A 20056-nucleotide genomic window follows, 5' to 3' on the forward strand; every position below is an offset into this window, starting at 1 on the left:
ATTTATGTAGATGACATTTTAGTAATTGGACAAGATTGGAATGAGCATGTTGGGCTTTTAAGACAGGCATGTGAGAAACTTAGAAGCGGAGGAATGACACTAAAACTAGAAAAGTGCAAATTTGCAGTACCTGAGTTAAAATTTTTGGGACATGTCATATCAGAAAAAGGAATTATGGCTGATCCAGACAAAATTAAAGCTATTGCAGGGTTTCCTATACCCTGTGACAGAAAACAACTGAAATCATTTTATGGGCTATGTGGCTTCTACAGAAAATTTGTAAGTAAACAAAGCTTAAACACACCCTGTCTAAATAACTTGTTAAAGAAGGACACTGTTTGAATGTGGAGTAAAGATTGTCAAGAGCCTTTCGACATAATAAAAAAGGAACTGAATAACCAGAACCTGTTACACAGACCAGATTTCAATTTACCTTTCTGTTTACATACTGACAGCAGTGATTATGGGCTAGGTGCTGAATTATTTCAAGTAAAAGAAGTCAATGGGAAGACAGTCCATGCTACAATTGCATTTGCAAGCAGAATGTTACTGAAGCATGAAAAGAACTATACAGTAACAGAAAAAGAGCTATTAGCCATACAGTGGTCATTTTCAAAATTCAGGACCTATTTACTTGGACATAAGGTAATAGTGTACTCTGATCATAAAGCCTCAAGATATATACAGGAATGCAAGCTCTATCATGATAGGCTTACAAGATGGGCATTGTATTTACAACAATTCAACTTTGAAATTAAGTATATTAAAGGCACTGACAACATAGTTGCGGATGCTCTATCAAGGCTACCAGTAGGAGGGGAAACAGAAATTTTTGATCAGAATGAAGAAAAACAGTTTAAAATGAGGTATATTAAAGGGGTCACAGATGAAAAAGTTGTTAGATCATTGTGTGATAAAATCAGGAGGAGCCAGAACCGTGATGCAAATTGGAAATTAGTAAAGAGCTGTTTAGGGAAAAAGAACTATGAAAAATTAGACAAGTACTATAAGGTGTTTAAAGGCACTCTGTTTAGGAGAACTGATGAAGACTCTGACAATTGGAAACTATGCTGGCCAGAGGAGGAAGCTGAGAGCTTAATTAGGTATACTCATGAGAGCTATGGTCATTGTGGCATACAGAAGTGTATGCAGAAATTACAAGAAAACATATACTTCTACAATATGGCCAAGAAAGTTAGAAAAGAATTGTCAACTTGTGATAAGTGCCAACGAGTCAAAGTAAGTAACAGAAAACGTCAAGGTGAAATGCAAAACATTGTTCCTGCACAACCTCTAGACTTAGTCACTGTTGATTTCTATGGGCCTCTTCCAAGGAGTAGGAGTGGCCACTGCTACATTTTTGTCATGGTGCATGTATTTTCTAAACTAATCAAGTTGTATCCTGTCAGAAAAGCCACAGGTAAAGAGATAGTTACAAAAGTTGAAAAGACTATTTCTTAAACGTGGGGAAACCAAAAGCAATCTTGTCGGACAACGGTTCTAAGTTTTTGTCAAAAGTTTGGAAAGCCTTTGTTGATAAATCAGGAATCAAACATGTTCAAATATCTGTATATAATCCGTCGTCAAACCCAGCTGAGAGGTATATGCGCGAGATTGGTCGTACATATTGCAGTCATAAACATCCTACATGGTATGACCATGTACGAGACTTTGAAGATGTTATGAATAGCTTGCGGCACACTTCCACAGGATTTTCACCTCATGAAATTATGTTTCACCTAAAACCAGACAACATTATCAATGAACTCGTAGAATTTCCACCATGCACAATGATGACTATGCGTGAACGTGAAGCCATAGCCAAAGAAACCATGATAAAACAGGGGGAAATGAGAAAAATACGACATGATGGCAAGATCAAAGCAACCAAGTTTAAAGTTGGAGATTATGTTTTAGTAAAATCACATGAGAAATCAAAAATTATAACTTCTGAAATAAAGAAATTCTTTGATATATACATGGGTCCATTGAGATTGTAGAGCATCCACACCCGAGTGCATACCGGTTGGTGTATCCTAAATCCAGGAAAGTTCTTGGGCTAAGGAATATTGTCTCATTGAAATTGTATAAACAAAAGGGATAAGACTAGTCTGAGAAAGTGAAAAGGTGACTCAACGAAAGTTTTTCACTGGAAATTTTGTATATAAAAAATTGTCTGATTTTGATACAGTTTTGTGCCCTTTAAAATGTTTGTTATTTGTTTAATATGTATTCACTGTATGAAGTGTTTGCAATGAATTTTCTGTGTAATATGCTTGCCATGTTAGTTCTTGATATTTCTGTATGTTTATGCAATTTGATTGATATTTGATAATTTGTGTAATTTTAGCTTGTATAACTTTCTCACACCACACTTGTTGAGACGTCATTTATAATGCAAGCCACTGATCAGCACTAAATCTGTCTTGCAACAATTAAGTTTTTTAATTTTTTTAATCTTAAAGGCAGAGTCCTAATTACTACACACTTAAGTGCTTGATATGTCCAACTCTACTAGGAGACAATAATTTTTAGTAAACCACATGAATTACTGTACATTTCTTTCTCAACCACTGCAAAAGCATAGGCAATAATATTTTTTAATTTTGATAGATACATACCATTCCAAAACTTTCATCCATGATTCTACCTTTGCACTTTTACTGTGAATATGAACCCTTGTAACAAACTTCCTGTAACTTTACTTTCGAAAACAATTTAATTTTGTTATCCTTGAAGTAAGTGTTGTAGTCTGTGATAAGACATTTTACACCCAATATGTTGATGCATTTGTATTACAAGTTTATTGAATTTATTATTTTTTAAAGGATCTGTTTTGGACCAGTTCATACCTTTGTAGTATTACTCAGACAGATTCTGTAAACTTCTCCCACTAGATAAACATTACCAGAAGGTTAACTATGTATCCTAACCATGTACTTACATATAAACATTATGTAACCAAAAGGTGATCTCTGTATGTGATTTTTAGATAACATGGCATTATAGTCAATGAAGCAATACAAACAGCTAAGCTTTGGAAACAGACGCACTGCAGGAAAAGCAGAAATCAGACCTTTTAATGGAAGTCACCTATGTGCAGATGGACAATGTGGGACAGACTGTGAGTAGTGTGAAAAGTGGGCAACAAAAGAAAATAAAACAGGCCTGCAGTTAAAAGTTACAGTCTTTCAATGGTTTCATGTGAAGTGCTACAACATTATGGACTCTTCTCAGTGAAAATTGTGAATCTTCTTTTGTATTTCATTTACTCTAAGGTTAAAAATTGTATGTGTTCCTTTACTTAGTGTGACAATTTCAGTGTTAGCATAATTCAAAGAAAACAGTTCTATTAAAAATTTTAATTTATTTAAAATCATATTCTTGGCAGGTCCGTTATTCTGGTGTCAGAATTTTGTTCACATTTTCATACTTACAAAATTCTTGGGGGGCTATTGTAATGGAACTGACAAATAGACATCATTTTGTTATATTATACACTAAAGTCATGTTAAAAAAGCTTTTGCTTAAGGTAATACTAAGTTAGGTGTTGCGATCAATAATCGATATTGGAATTGTATGTTCTTTGTAGCTTATGACCGTGATCTTTGGTCTACAATGGGTTTTCGGACACTTGAGTGTTGGCCGCAGTTGAGAGTAGTTGTGTATCTAATTTTGACGATAAAAGTGTGTTTTTGATACAAAGAAACCGTGGAATACTGCGTCATGATTTCGATAGTCCAGTGATAATTAAAAAACCCGCTCCTTTTCTTGGACCCAGAGCAGCCAAGGAATCATCACCTAGACAACGAGAAGCCACATGGACAACGCAGACTCATCAGCATCAACAAAGGAGACATAATGGCCAGCTCTACTAAAGTACTATACAGCCATTAGCCACACTGTAATGGTTTCCTTATGGAGATAACTTTTCCTGCACAGTAGAGTGGGTTCGTGACAAGGTGTACCAGTTTCTTTGGTTCTTCAGTATAGATCTTAGTATATGTAAAGCTGAGAATATGTATGTATGTCTGGTGACTCCTTCCAGTCCTTTGGACTGCAGTGGACCGAATATGGCACACAAAGTCTTTGCCCTGAGAGGGCCACCATTGTGATGGGATATAGGGGGGGGGGGGGGGGGTGTTATAGTGCTTTAGCTCAAATAGTTACATAGGCTGCCCTTTATAATAGGTGTGTTATGTGGGAATAGTATTAACTTGCATTACCAACCTGCAAGAAATCGTTTTTCAGTCCCCAGTGTGTAGACTTCCAAGCACAATAGGTGTGTTGTGTTGGAGTAATATTGGCCTGCTTTTTCAGCCAGCTCTGCATGGCAGCCTACATGTCACGGGAAAAAGAATTTCCAAGCCCTTGACACATAGGGTGTGCTGCACAAGAGGCATGTAGTAATAATAGTGTCAGCCTGCTTTATTGACCTCTGTTGCTGGGGCTACATGCGCAGATGGGCATGCATGAGGGAGGTTGAGGAGGGTAGAGGAGAAGATGGAGAGAGGGTGGAGGGGGAAGACAGGAGGGGATGATTAGGGAGAGAAGGGGCAGAAGTGGATGTACAGGGAGTGAGAGGCAGAGATGGACAGAGAGAGAGGCTGGAGAAATGGACAGAAAGAAGGGAAGGAAGAGGAGATGAGCTGGGAGTTGGGAGGAGGTGGACCAAGAGATGTTCACATTATATGCAACCTACATGCACCTAACCGGAGCTATGGGGAGAAAGCAAGTTGAAACTACAGTGTAATCTGAATTTCCATGTTATGAATATACAAAGAGAGGACATAGATAATAAGTCTCAAGCTCTTGGGGCATAAATAAAATTCTGTGAATGGTAAGAAAGATATACAGGAGTTTTAAGAAAAGCAATGGATGAACGAAAAGCCACTGTTCAGAAACAGCTTTCACCACCCTTGTGACTTGCATAGTTTACTTTTTTTTTTTTTATTTGGAACCACTTTCTCAATACTCATTTGAGTGCAGGGAATCACTATATACATTCACCTGTGGAACTGTACTAAAATAAACCTGCATTCCAGGGCAACAGAGTGCACTGTGTATCCAAGCACGAATGGGACAAGCTGGGTTGTGTACACCGCTCAGGCTCATTTCAAGCTTAGACTATGCCTGCGTTGTTGCTTTATGGGAAGAAAGCTTGTCAGCACAGGAAGTTGCATGCTGAATTGGTCTACACCATAGTGACACTAATCAACAGTCAAGACATAAAACCTGGAGGTCTGCATCATAATATCACCTACACTCAATAACACAAGCTTATGACAACAAGCTACAAATTGTGTCAGAACTGAGAGTTGACACTGTGAAGGTAACTGAGATGGCTGTGTGGATCTATGCAGTATTCAACCATCTCCACTTGATCACTCTGACTTCTAGGCATGCATTATAAGCATTATCTAGAATGGTATAAACCTGACAGCATCATGGTGCCCAAAGGTGGTGGGTAAAGGAACACTGTGAATGGAACCTGGATTGATGGTGTCAAGTTTTCTTCGCCATCAAGTTCAGGATTTGTCTAAGTGTTGTAGGAGAGTGTGGAGGCAGGTAGGTAGGTACCCATGCATGTCTCAGGCATGCAGTTCACGGGTTTGGCATTAAGATTGGTCAATCACATTCTGGACTGGTACTATGTATGGACTGTGGACACCTCTCATTGCTATGAAAGGCAATTTGAGGGCTGTGTAGTTTTGAGACAGGGTGTTCAAACCCATTGTCTAGACCTAGAGTCAGTATATCAGTGATGGATTTGTGTTTAAAGATGATAATGTATGAGCACTCCATAACAGCTGTGTGCAATCCTTCCTCCACAAGGCAAAGATTCAACCGAAAGGCTTGAGCAGATATCAGTCAGTCACCTCATGGGCAGCGTGTCAAGAAGGATCCAAGCAGATTACAATGTGTGGGGGCAGTGTAATACAGTACTGAATGTTACACAGCAGTAGGTTTTTGATTTGATGTGCACTTTCAAAGAAAATGCCATTATGTTGTTTATTGTTTTGTTTTTATTTCACAATAAAGTAATTCTTTATGTTACAAATTTGTCGATATGCAGATGGTGCAAAACTTTTTCGAGTACTTATTGCCTTTCTCACTTCATGTTTCTCCTCATCTTTCTCACTCTTAACCTGTTAAGATCTTCTTATTTAAAGTATCAGTATCAATTTTTAAACAAATACTTGTTAAATTACTCCCTTTAATATAACATGGAACACTACTCAGCAGCTCTAAAAGTATAGTTATTAGTAGAAGACTAAATGAATTCATTAATTAATAATGTCACTACTGAATGATAAAAAACAATAATCACTACTTTTGTGTTAAGCTTAGTTTCAAGCTACCATGATTTACATAATGTTTTATTCAAATGATGTTTTCATGCTTCAGTTAAAGTTTTTGAGCTGAGAATCCATGTTTGATGTATAAAGCTATTCACTGATTTTTTTATCTCCTCCAGCATGAGAAATATATCTTGGGTGGATACCTAAGTAAAATAAAGGAAACGCAACAACTCACCCATATCGGACTTGTGTGTAGTGCATAGAAACACCCAAAATAAAACAATATTTGTACTAGCTTTTGAGCTCTTGCTCTTACTCTAGTAGAACACACAGACTTCCAAATGCACATGCCCATGGATACACATCTACATCTATAATCTGCAAACCACTGCAAGGTGCATGGCAGAGGCCACCTCCAATTGTACCAGGTATTAGAGTTTCTTCCTGTCCCATTCACGTATGGAGCATCGGAAGAATGATTGTTTGAATGCCTCTGTGTGTTCAGTAATTATTCTAATCTTATCCTCACAATCCCTATATGAGTGATATGTAGGAGGTTGTAGTATATTCCTAGGGTAATCATTTAAAGGTGGTTCTTGAAACTTTGTTAATGGACTTTCTTGGGATAGTTTACGTCTTTCTTCAAGAGTCTTCCAGTTCAGTTCCTTCAGTATCTCTGTTACATTCTCCCACAGATTAAACAAACCTATACATCTAGACCATCATAGTTGATTGGGGACAATGCAGCTGTTTATTGTAATAACAATAAATAAAAGAGTCTCAGAGTGCAAGTATATTTTTGTATTTATTTATTGTATGAGAGATTTTCAAAGATAAATTGGCAATGACAGCTATGGGTACATCACCCTGATGTCAGAGGTTGCCGATAATAGTGGCTGGTGTGATGATGCAATAGCTTCTTTGCAACGTATGACCACATGTTTTCAATGGGTGAGGGATCTGTAGGATGTGATAGCCAGGGCCTAGTTGAATGCCCTCCACATCAAGATAGTTAGCATGGGCAATATGCATTCTTATGGTATCTTGTTGAAGTATGATGTCACAGAGCCTCAAAGATATAGCAAAGCTGCTTGCTTACATCAGGAATACACTGATAAACCGAAGCATTATGGCCACTGCCCACTGTGATAGATGCCACCTGGTGGCATTGTGGGCACGTGATGTGGTAACAAAAATATGTAAGCACAGCAAACATGGAAGGGGGGATCACCTTAGTGAAGATATGGGCTGCAAATGGGGATATCCATTGAGATAAGTAATTTTGACACAGGGCAGATTATTATTATACAAAGCCCATGAATGAGTACCTCAGAAATGGTGAAGCTGCTTGAATGTTCATGTGCTACTCTCATGAGAACCTGCGGAAAGAGGTAGAAGGGCAATGAAACTACCACCATGTGCTAAATGGTTGGACATTCACAACTCTTCTGCTGCTCTAGAAAGTAGAATAGATGATGATCTGCTGAAAGGGTATAATGCTGATGCATACACAAGTGTTTCAGAGCACACTGTTCATGGTACATTGCTGACTACTGAGCTCCACAGTAGACTATCCCTACATGTTCTCATGTTGACCCAACAACTTCATCAGTTATGATTGCAGTGGGCATGGGACCATTGGGATTCAACTGCCAATCAATGGAAACATATTGGATTTTGAGGTGAATCACATTTTTGCTACACCTTGGTTGAAGGTAGTAAATGCAGTAAATGAAGCAGGCAAAAAGGAATACAAATATCTCAAAAATAGAGATCGACAGGAAGTGCAAAATGGCTAAGCAGGGCTGGCTAGAGGACAAATGTAAGGCTGTAGACACTTATCTCACTAGGGGTAAGATAGATACTGCCTACAGGAAAATTAAAGAGACCTGTGGAGAAAAGAGAACCACTTGAAAGAATATCAAGAGCTCAGATGGAAACCCAGTTCTAAGCAAAGAAGGGAAAGCAGAAAGGTGGAAGGAGTATATAGAGGGTCTATACAAGGGCAATGTACTTGAGGACAATATTATGGAAATCGAAGAGGATGTAGATGAAGATGAAATAGGAGATACAATACTGTGTGAAGCACAGAGCACAGAAAGACCTGAGTCGAAACAAGACCTCGGGAGTAGACAACATTCCATTAGAACTACTGACGGCCTTAGGAGAGACAGCCCTGACAAAACTCTACCATCTATTGAGCAAGATGTATGAGACAGGCGAAATACCTTCAGACTTCAAGAAGAATATAATAATTCCAATCCCAAAGAAAGCAGGTGTTGACAGATGTGAAAATTACCGAACTATCAGTTTAATAAGTCACAGCTGCAAAATACTAACATGAATTCTTTACAGAAAAATGGAAAAACTGGTAGAAGCCGACCTTGGGAAAGATCAGTTTGGATTCCGTAGAAATGTTGGAGCACGTGAGGAAATACTGGCTCTACGACTTATCTTAGAAGAAAGATTAAGGAAAGGCAAACCTATGTTTCTAGCATTTGTAGACTTAGAGAAAGCTTTTGACAATGTTGACTGGAATACTCTCTTTCAAATTCTAAAGGTGACAGGGGTAAAATACAGGGAGCGAAAGGCTATTTACAATTTGTACAGAAACCAGATGGCAGTTATAAGACTCGAGGGGCATGAAAGGGAAGCTGTGGTTGAGAAGGGAGTGAGACAGGGTTGTAACCTCTCCCCGATGTTATTCAATCTGTATATTGAGCAAGCAGTAAAGGAAACAAAAGAAAAATTTGGAGTAGGTTTTAAAATCCATGGAGAAGAAATAAAAACTTTGAGGTTTGCCGATGACATTGTAATTCTGTCAGAGGCAGCAAAGGACTTGGAAGAGCAGTTGAACGGAATGGACAGTGTCTTGAAAGGAGGATATAAGATGAACATCAACAAACGCAAAATGAGGATAATGGAATGTAGTCAAATTAAGTCGGGTGATGCTGAGGGTATTAGATTAGGAAATGAGACACTTAAAGTAGTAAAGGAGTTTTGCTACTTGGGGAGCAAAATAACTGATGATGGTCAAAGTAGAGAGGATATAAAACGTAGACTGGCAATGGCAAGGAAAGGCTTTCTGAAGAAGAGAAATTTGTTAACATCGAGTATAGATTTAAGTGTCAAGAAGTTATTTCTGAAAGTATTTGTATGGAGTGTAGCCATGTATGGAAGTGAAACATGGATGATAAATAGTTTGGACAAGAAGAGAATAGTAGCTTTCGAAATGTGGTGCTACAGAAGAATGCTGAAGATTAGATGGGTAGATCACATAACTAATGAGGAGGTATTGAATAGAATTGGGGAGAAGAGGAGTTTGTGGCACAACTTGACAAGAAGAAGGGACCAGTTGGTAGGACATGTTCTGAGGCATCAAGGGATCACAAATTTAGCATTGGTGTGCAGTGTGGAGGGTAAAAATCGTAGAGGGAGACCAAGAGATGAATGCATTAAGCAGATTCAGAAGGATGTAGGTTGCAGTAAGTACTGGGAGATGAAGAAGCTTGCACAAGATAGAGTAGCATGGAGAGCTGCATCAAACCAGTCTCAGGACTGAAGACCACAACAACAACAGGATGAAGGTCTCTACAAATACCATCACTGAGGAGAGCACCAGCTTGAAACATGCAGCCCCCATGGACAAAGGCTGGTGGGAGCAGTATTATGCTGCGGGAGACCTTCTCCTGCACTTGCATGGGATCTGTGGTAGTAATTGAAGACACATTGACTGTTGCGAACCATCTGCATCTCTTCATGCTTGATGTCTTTCCCAACAGCGATGTCACCTTTCAGCAGTATAATTGTCCATGTCTTGGTGCCAGAACTGTGCTACAGTGGTTTGAGGAGCACTGTGGTGAACTCATGTTGATGTCTCAATGAACAAATTTGCCTGATGTAAATCCTACAAACATCTGGGTTGCTGTCAGGCACCATCACCACATATGCAAATCATCGGCCCATTATTTATGCAAATTAAGTGGCCTGCGCATAGACATCTAACGCCACATACCTCCACAAACCTACCAATAAAGTCAGACCCCTGATACACAGAATCAGTGATGCATTTGTTCCAAGGATGGATGAGTAAGCTGTTAAGCAGGGTGTCATAATGTCTTGGGTCATCAGTGTATAATGCCTGCTGTCCATATTAGCAGTTATGTGAACCAGAGGTGATCACATTGTGTATCTAATTGCACTCAGGCAAATACAGTCTGGCAGCCTTCAATCTCCCAAGAGCCTCTGCACAGGGATATATCTATCATTATGCTATTTTTGGAACCAGGACTCATCTGAAAAATGACGTGGTGTCCAGTGTTCTTGTCACTCACAACTGTCAGTGCAGCACTCTCTGCTGTGTGTTGAGGGAAGCTGTAGCAATGTCACTTTGTTGACAGTTTGTGGTGTTCCAGACATCAATGTACTGTCTATGTGGATCCTTGTTTTGCTGCAAACAAACCCATTTGCATACTCAAGGTATGTGACGTGGCTGTTTGATGCTGCACCTCTGTCCTCTTGACTGCTAGTGGCACAGCGACATTGATAGCACATTCAGATGTTAGCCGTGGGACCAACCAATGTGAGCAGCTGTATTGTGGAATGATAAACCATAATCTGGCCCCTTAACATAAAATGCTGAGTCATCTCATTTTTATTATTCTGACAGAAATTTAAAATCCTGGGTGTATGCGGGTAACTTAAGAACAGACTTTCAATAAAATACACCCTGCTCATATCCATTTCAGCAATGATAGTTATATGTTTGGCTATTAGTTAGCATCTAGCACTACATTTGTAGGCTGGCTATTGGGCTATAGTTGAGGTAAAAATAAATGTCATGTGACTAGGGTTTCCTGTCGGTAGACTGTTCACCGGGTGCAGGTCTTTCGATTTGACGCCACTTCGGCGACTTGCGCTTTGATGGGGATGAAATGATGATGATTAGGACAACACAACACTCAGTCCCTGAGCAGAGAAAATCTCTGACCCAGCTGGGAATCGAACCCGGGCCCTTAGGATTGGCATTCTGTTGCGCTGACCACTCAGCTACTGGGGGTGGACTTTAGTTGAGGTGATTCCTACTAGATATCGTCTTTACTGTGTGCTGATTTGGATACTTTCCAGCAAAATGCACACTTTCAGACACTCTCCTGTATTGTTATTCAGGCAATGCTTTCAAAAAAGGATGGTTGTAGTGATCCCGAGTTTGAAATTGAGCTCAGCAGCTCAGAAAGCGAAGAAGAATTTAATGTTATTTCCTTAGAGACTGAAAGTGATGACAGTTTGTCTGTTGAGTGACAATTGCTTGCCAGTAGCATGAGATAAATGCACTGTTCTGGATTTGGATTGGATTTGGATTGTTTGGGGGGGAAGAGACCAAACAGTGAGGTCATCGGTCTCATCGAATTAAGGAAGGATGGGGAAGGAAGTTGGCCATGCCCTTTCAAAGGAACCATCCCATCATTTGCCTGGAGTCATTTAGGGAAATCATGGAAAACCTAAATCAGGATGGCCGGACGTGGGATTGAACCGTCGTCCTCCTGAATGCGAGTCCAGTGTGCTAACCACTGCGCCACCTCACTTGGTGCACTGATCTGCCACAACATTATGATCACCTACCTAATAGTCAGTATGTCCACATTTGGCATGGATAACAACAGCAACACATTATGGCATGGAAGCAATGAAGCTGTTTTAGGTTGCTGGTCGGAGCTGGCACCACATCTACATCACAAAAGTCGCATAATTCCCATAAATTCTGGGGAGTGGGTGCTGAGCTCTGAGATCACATTCAGTCACATCTCAGATGTGTTCGATTAGGCTCAGATATGGTGAGCTGGAGGGCCAGCACATCAATAGCAACTTGCCGCAGTGTTATTCAAACTGCTCCACCACTCTCCTGGTCCTGTGACATTGTGCATTATCTTATGAAAAACGCCATTGCTATTGGGGAAACATGATCATCATGAAGAGGTGTACGTGGTCTGCAACCAGTGTATGATACTCCTTGGCCATCATGGTGCCTTGCATGTGCTCCACTGGACCCATGGATGCCCATGTGGGTGTTCCCCAGAACATAATGGAGCTGTGACCAGCTTGTCTCTGCCCGCAGTACAAGTGTCAAGGAGCTGTTCCCCTGGAGGATGACAGTTTCATGCCCTCTCATTGGTATCATGAAGTAGGTATTGGGATTACTCAGACCATGCAAAGCTCTGACACTGTGCCAATGACCAATTCTGATTGTCACTTGCCCATTTCAGTCATAGTTACTGATATTGTGGTGTTAACATTAGCACGTGCATGGGTCATTGGTTGTAGAGGCCCACAATTAGGAGTCTTCGGTGTACTGTGTGTTCATGCGCACTCTTATTCTGCCTAGCATTAAAATCATCTAAGTCTGATGTTAGTTTCACCACAGTTCACCATCTGTCCTGTTTTACCAGTCTGCCCAGCCTACGACATCCAATGTCTTAATGAGGAGTGGCTGCCCAACTCCATGATGTCTGGGTGTGGTTTCACCTTAGTTTCACCATGAGTTGCAGACACTTACCACAGCACTCGCGAAAGACCCGACAAGTCATACAGTTTCCAAAATGCTCATGCTGGCCTTCCAAGCCATCACAATCTGCCCTCAATCAAACTTGGATAGATTGCACGCCTTCCCCATTCTGCACACGGACAGCATGCTCACTGATATTAAATGCACCATGAATGTTTCTGAATAGGAGTCATTCCTCACCATGTGATGCTGCTATTGCCTGGATGGGTTCATGTCAATAGTAGGTTGGTGGTCATAATATTTGGTTGATCAGTGTACAGCCACAGTGCTCAAGCCAGCTCCTCGAAGATTTATGTTCACAGCAAACTGTTGTGAAATACATGGTTAGACTTCATAGCTACACAGAAACTAAAACTTGACTTCAAGTTACAGAATATTTTAATCAAAGTCCAGGGCACAATAACACTTGGGATTTTATTATTGGTGACCTTCAAAATTTTGGAACTCATTATTTTGAGCTTTAAAAGCGATCTTTATATGTCTGTACGTAATATCATTCATTATAAGATGTTTTTTATTTATAAAAATATTTTTTGAAACATAATTTGGAAAAAAAACATAAAGTGTCAAATTACAACACGTGTTGGTAGACATTCCTACTTCTTACACAAGACATAACATGATCTTCTAACAAAGAACTGATATTAAAATGTGATTTATGAATGACAGACCCACAGCATAATCTTTCTTTATATACAGAATTCAAATAGCTTTACTGCTACCTACTTTGTGTGATTGTGCTGAAATTCTAACCATTTCCATATCCAAGCTTACAGTACACCTCATGTCATTTTTATGTTTGTTGCATGCCTTCTTTTCAGTGGTGGAATTTTAATGGCCAGCAATGTAATACCCCTAATTATCAGTGTCTGTGATTGCCATAACAGTTGAGTTGGTGTAAGTTGATCCCTGTCAGCCGGCAATGCAAAGTGCAAATGGCAATGCAAAGTGCAAATGGTTGTAGGAGAAAACAGTAGCTGCCTATAGAGTTCCAGCAACACTGAGGTGTTGCCATAGGGGCATATACAAAATTGTATGATGTGATTGGTTGCAGTTGTCATCAGGAGCTGCTTTGCCCAGCCCATTGCATCTATTAGGTATCTTTCTACAGTGATTCAACAATAATTATAATCTATTGTTGGTATGTGTTACAGAGGTAGCTAAACATGGCTCGCCTCTATTACAGAATTAATGGAATGTGACTTGTGAATGAATTACATCAGTAGTGCTCAATATATTCCCAAGTAGGGCATTGATTTAAGCACCACATCTGTGTTGCCTACTTCAGTTTGAGGATGAACCAGTAACAAGCTGAACCACAATACAGGTGGAAGTATGAGAAGATTTTAATAATTTTTGTCACCATGAGACTATGAATTCAGGTACTTTTAATAAGTTTGAGAACACACCATTCTTATGTATATGCTCTGCATCAAGTGTTATCTCCTAAACATTCACAGACAGAATACTAAAGTTAATTTCCCACATAAATGAGTTGTTGAAGGTGCTTACATCTACATTTGCACTGACAACTGCATTATGAAATAAGGTAATTTATATTGTGATGACTGCACCCTTCTTATCGTATTTGGTAGTACAAGTAGCTGAACATTGAAATACGTCATCCCTGGTAACAGCTGAATGAACTCATGAACTTGTGTTCAACTTTCATCTGAAAAGATCTACTTTCCTGTGTCACTCAAACTAGTGCATAATTCACTCACATTCACAACATTTTGAAAGTAAGTGAAGCCATATGGCGTTATTGGCTCGGAGACCCTGATGACCTAGTCACGTTTTCTTCACAATGTGTGAGAATTGTGTGTTAAGTGTATCTGTTTAGTGCAGGTGACTGTACTGGGAGTGAGTGTGCATATTGTGGTGTCATGCTCATGATGTCTGATGATGAAGAGAGGCTGAAACCCAGTGCTCGAACACAGCCACCTACTCTTGAATTTCTTCCACTGTAAGGATTGTCAGTCAATTGCCATCATACAAGTGTGCATTATAGATCTTGGGTACAAAGGGTGATGCAACATTATGTGATCTGCCATAAATAAAATATGTGTCCAACATTTTGCTCTAGATGAACCCTAGTTTCCCAATCTTCAGTCTATGAACTGAAACTTGACAGTTAATTTACTCATGGCTGATCCTAACAGCGGTCCTGTTTTATAGCTCTGTACATTGCCATTCCCATGTATCTCTACAATATTACAATTCATTCCCACTTTATTCAAATTTATGTTTAATAAGACACAGCTTTACTTCAATATGGCAACCTTCAGGAACAGAGAAAAACTAGAGGGGCACTGAAGCCACATTTTATGTCAGTTGGCATTACTAGTTATCTAGTGTTGTATACATTTTCATATAATCGGTCACCCCCTACATTTGAAATATTTCCCAAACAGATAATTCATGCAGTCACACTTGTAAATAAAATGAAGAAACATATTCATAAGAACTGCTACTTACACATGCAGTACCAATGGAAATATCATGTCTTCATATTCTCGCAGTCCCGGAGGCAAGTGAAACCTTACATGAGCATGGAAACCATCAGCAACTTGGACTTTGAATGTTTTCACCTGTGAAGCATTGCCTTAGGTAAGTCAGACAAAAAACTGCACAATAAACCTTATGATAAATTATGTTTTTGTTGGACATATTTTGATACATTACTTGCTACTGTTATGTATAATTTGGGTTAATATAAAGAAGTGATTTCCCAGTGTAACAACTGTCATAAGTATCATTTCACTTAATTTCTTGCTTCACATTCATTTGATGAGAAGTAGCCAGTCCTATCCTCTTAATGTATGAAGTACAATAATAACCTGATGATTGTTTAATTATAGTAATTAACTGAAATGTGGCATTGTAGATGCTTTCACACAATGGCCTGTGTTGGTATGAACGCCTACTTCACAACCAGGTCATAGTCATCTCAGGTTTTAGTCCCCAGAATGTTACATTGGCAAAGGCTCTCAGTTGTTTGTCATCAATAACTGACAGGAAACAGAAGTGCTATATTACTCTTTCTTTCTTATTTAATAGATTCATTCTAAAAATTGGCTACTTGGTCTTCAACCATTAAGTGGATACAGAATATTTTGTAATTATAACATACATCTTTAAACACACAATTTTTACTGTGTAAAGTGAAGTGTGTAAATATTTTGTATGTATTTTTAATACATTGATGGAAAATTCAGGATGGAATATTTATATAAGGATAAATCACCTCCCACCAAATAGGCGTAGTACTAATGACTAAATAAAAAGAGACACTATTTGCTTTGAAAAATACCAATGTAATCAAATAAATATTGCATTAGTGATAAGAGGAAACATCAGACACTTAATACAACTTTGGAGGTACAACTTTTTTTCATAGTATCACTTTTCCTTCCATTAAACCCGTTAATCAGTCAGCAACTAGTACTCCTTTAATCACTTAGTATCACCCTGGCCTTGAAAAGCTCAACCATGTCCTTTACTGGGGCTTCAACTACCTTGCGTTGTGCCCTGAGGTGAGGGCTATCCTGCCCAAAATTCTACCCACATCCTCCAAAGTAATGTTCCACCACCTACCCAACTAAAATAATATTCTTGTTCATCATTATTCTAATACTGCTTCCATTCCTGCACCCCATGGGTCATACCCTTGTGGTCGCCCAAGGTGCAAGACCTGTCCCGTGTACCCACCCCCATCGCAGTCCAGTCATAGACATTTCCTACTCAATATAAGGCAAGTACATGTGCAAAATCAGCCATGTTATATATCACCTTTGATGCAATTACTGTAAAGCATTCTTTGTGGGCATGACAAGTAACCAACTGTCTACTCACATGAAAGGCCAGTGTTGAACTGTGGTAAACTGTGGACTTGAGGATCAAGTTGCCAAGCATGCTCCACACCACAAAACAAATGACTTCAATGGCTGCTTCACTACAAGGACCATTTTGATATCCCCTTTCAGCACAAGTTTCTCTGAACTACACTGACAGGAACTGTCTCTCCAACACATCCTGCATCCTTGCAATTCCCCTGGCCTAAACCTCTGCTAACTTGTTCCCTCACCCTTACTTTTGCTTTCTCTGTTTTGTCCATACCACTCCTCCTCTGTACAGATCATGCACTGAGTTCTCCCACCACTCTTCTTCTTCCCCCCCCCCCTCCCCCAACCATGTGAGTATTCTCTCTCTCTCTCTCTCTCTCTCTCTCTCTCTCTCTTTCTCCCTCTCTCCTCCTCCTCCCCTCTCCCTCTCTTTTTCGCCTTGCTCTCCTCTACTCCATTTTCCCCTCCCTCCCCTCTCCCCTGCCTGCCCCCCTCTTCATTATCACATTTGTCTCCTCCCCCTCCCCCCCACCATCCCCCCCTCTTTCCCTCTTCCTACATCCTTCATCTGTTTTTGAGGTACCCTCTGTACTTTTTACATCTTGTTGTATGGCCATGAAGTCACTTGTCCAGAGACCCGCCTCTTTTCCACAGCCCCCCTTCTTGCATCCTTCCCTACCCCCCTACCTACCTTCATCGACTCAGGCAACAACATTCAGAAACTGGGCACCTGTATCAGTAATTTATCTTTAAGTATTGTTCCAACTGCAATTTCCATTATGGAACTTTGTGATTGACAGATTGCAGTGGCAAGTGGGATGACAGGTGGAGGACAGTGTTGCAGTTTTGGAGCCACTAGACTTGATAACACTCTACCTGTGATTGACATATAACTTACTGGGTTAAATTTAGCTGGCATGAACACAAATACAATTAAGCAATGTAATGATAGTTTATTGTTAATGCATCATGAATGTCAAATTTCTATAATTTGCTTGTCTTTTATTATTGTTCAACATAATTTGTTTCACATCCCTCAAGTTTCTCCTTCTTGATGGAATCTATGGAACATGAAATAATGAATCTCACTATGAGAGGACGAGAATTCTTGTCATTTAATCTCAAGTTTTTTTGTGAGTGGAACTGCTGCCCATATTTGCACAAAATACTCTGAAGAATCAAAATGATTAGTTGTGGTGCTAAATGTTTTGTGTTCAGTGGATCAGTGAATAACAGAGTTACAAAATGTGATAAGCCTTACAAAGGGCTGCCTACATGCTGCTCTTGTTCATGATAAAGAGCAGATGCTGGCAACACATCTTCCTGTCAAATTGGAGGCCGCCAGTGGGAGGACAGTGTGGTAGCCAATGAACAGCTGTTAGCTAGATACATCTGAATGCTACTAAATTATGAATTGATCTTATTTTGTGGATGGACTTTCTTTCACTTTATGCTTTTGCCACTTATGTGCTAAATACATATATTCACCTTTTATATTGAAATGTTATTACCAATTTCATCTAAAATTAAAATATTGGTTATGCTGTCAAAATCATATTGATTACTTGTGTTTTGTGGAGTTTGTTTTCCTCATTTTCTGCTTTTACTGCTTGCAGGAGTTTCTTTTTTAATGCACATACATCTGTTTTACACTGTCTGTATTGAAATACTACTAACGATTTTGTTTGAAAGACAGAGTCTATGTTGTGGTGTTAGACTGATCTGTAGCTCAGCCTGAGGTCTGGATTAACAATATTATAAAAGGATAGATTGCTACTTAACTTAAAGATGACACTTTGAACTGTAGAAAGACACAACAAAAGAACTGTTACACACTGAGCTTATGGCCAATGTCTTCTTCAGAAAGGAAACACACAGACATTCTCACAAGCAAGTGGACCCCATACAGACATGAGTTCTAGCTCTGACCAATCTGGCCACAATGTAATTACATCAGACAGAAGCAGCAATCTACAGTGGCAAGTGAGGGGGTACAGGTGTGGGGAGAGAAATGAGTGCTGCTTTGCAGAGCATGCAGGGACTAGATGGTGGCAAAACAAGGCTGCAAGGTGCAGAGTCGGGTGGCTGTGGAGGAGGGAAAGGGGGAGGGAAAGGGGGAGGGGAAAAGGAGAGGAGCAAAGAAGATGGAAAGACTGGTGGGTGCATTAGCAGAGAGCAGTGCATAATGAGAGCAAGGGAACGTGAAATTGGAGGAGGTGGTAAGACAGAGGGGACAGAAATTATTGGGTGGAGGGTGTGGGGACAGTAGGTCACCATAGGTTGAGTCTGGGAAGATTTTTGGAATGGAGAATTTGTTGTAAGGATAATTCCCATCTATGCAGTTCAGAAAACCTGGTGATGGAGGGGTTGTGAAGCAATCTTTGAAATCAAGCATATTATGTTCAGCTGCATGTTGTGCCACATGTTGGTCCAATTTGCTCTCAGCCACAGTTTGGCAATGGCCATTCATCCTGGTGGACAGCTGATTGCAACACAGTTGGTATATGACGTGGCCACTTCCACAGGTGGTCCAGCATCTGATCGGGTTGGACAAGCCTGTGACAGGATTGGAATAGGAAAAGCTGTGTGGGTGGACTGGACAGGTCTTGTGCCTGGGGCTTCCACAGAGATATTATTGCTGTGGCCAGATTCTGGGACTGGGAGTGGCATAGGGATGGACTAGGATGTTGTGGAGACACAATCTCCACAAGTTATCCAGCCTTGTGACATCCTTCTGCTGCCTTGGGGCACCACTACCCAAGTATGATCCTACTGACAGTGTACCTTCTCATTAGCCCCTCATTGCACTCAGACCCTACCTAGCTGACCTTTCCAACATCCCGTATGCCCATAAACTCCTCACCAGCACTCCAGTATATCCAGAACTGAAACAATCTGCAGAACATTGTTGTTAACATTTCCACCAAAATCCTCAGCCCTACAGAAGGTTCAGTTCTATTCAATGCCTCACCTTCAGCCCTACACCTACATTTAACCATGTTGGACTTGTTTAAGACCTACTCTCCTTCTCCTGATCCCTGTAGTGGAAACATTTGTTTGCCACCAATCTCTCCAACCAAAACCAACCCAATCCCAGTTCATACCACCATCCAACTGTGATCCTCCCTCCCTCCCATGTAACCAAGCCCTGGTCAGCTTCCAGGAATTCCTTATCTCCAACCTGGCCTCACAAGCCTTCCCCAGGTCCCTTCCTAAGGGCGCCAACTTTTCAGCAGAAGAAAGGACAACCATACACAGCCTCAAAACAGATCCTCACCTAAATACCCTACCTACAGATGAAGGTTCCACCAATGTTGTTATGAATCCCAGTGACTACCTGGAGGAAG

The 20056-nt window shown here is 40.2% G+C and overlaps 1 protein-coding gene across 1 annotated transcript in view; it reads right to left on the bottom strand.

The window, feature by feature from the left end:
• The window catches only part of LOC124620114 (inactive dipeptidyl peptidase 10-like), a 1175439-nt gene that overhangs the window by 47888 nt on the left and 1107495 nt on the right, over positions 1 to 20056 (bottom strand). The window contains exon 14 of the mRNA XM_047146784.1: positions 15343 to 15455. Within this exon, the coding sequence (XP_047002740.1) occupies positions 15343 to 15455 (113 nt within the window). The remainder of the gene's footprint in view (positions 1 to 15342; positions 15456 to 20056) is intronic.

The sequence above is a fragment of the Schistocerca americana genome, chromosome 6 (assembly GCF_021461395.2).
Source record: "Schistocerca americana isolate TAMUIC-IGC-003095 chromosome 6, iqSchAmer2.1, whole genome shotgun sequence".
Lineage (NCBI taxonomy): Eukaryota > Metazoa > Arthropoda > Insecta > Orthoptera > Acrididae > Schistocerca > Schistocerca americana.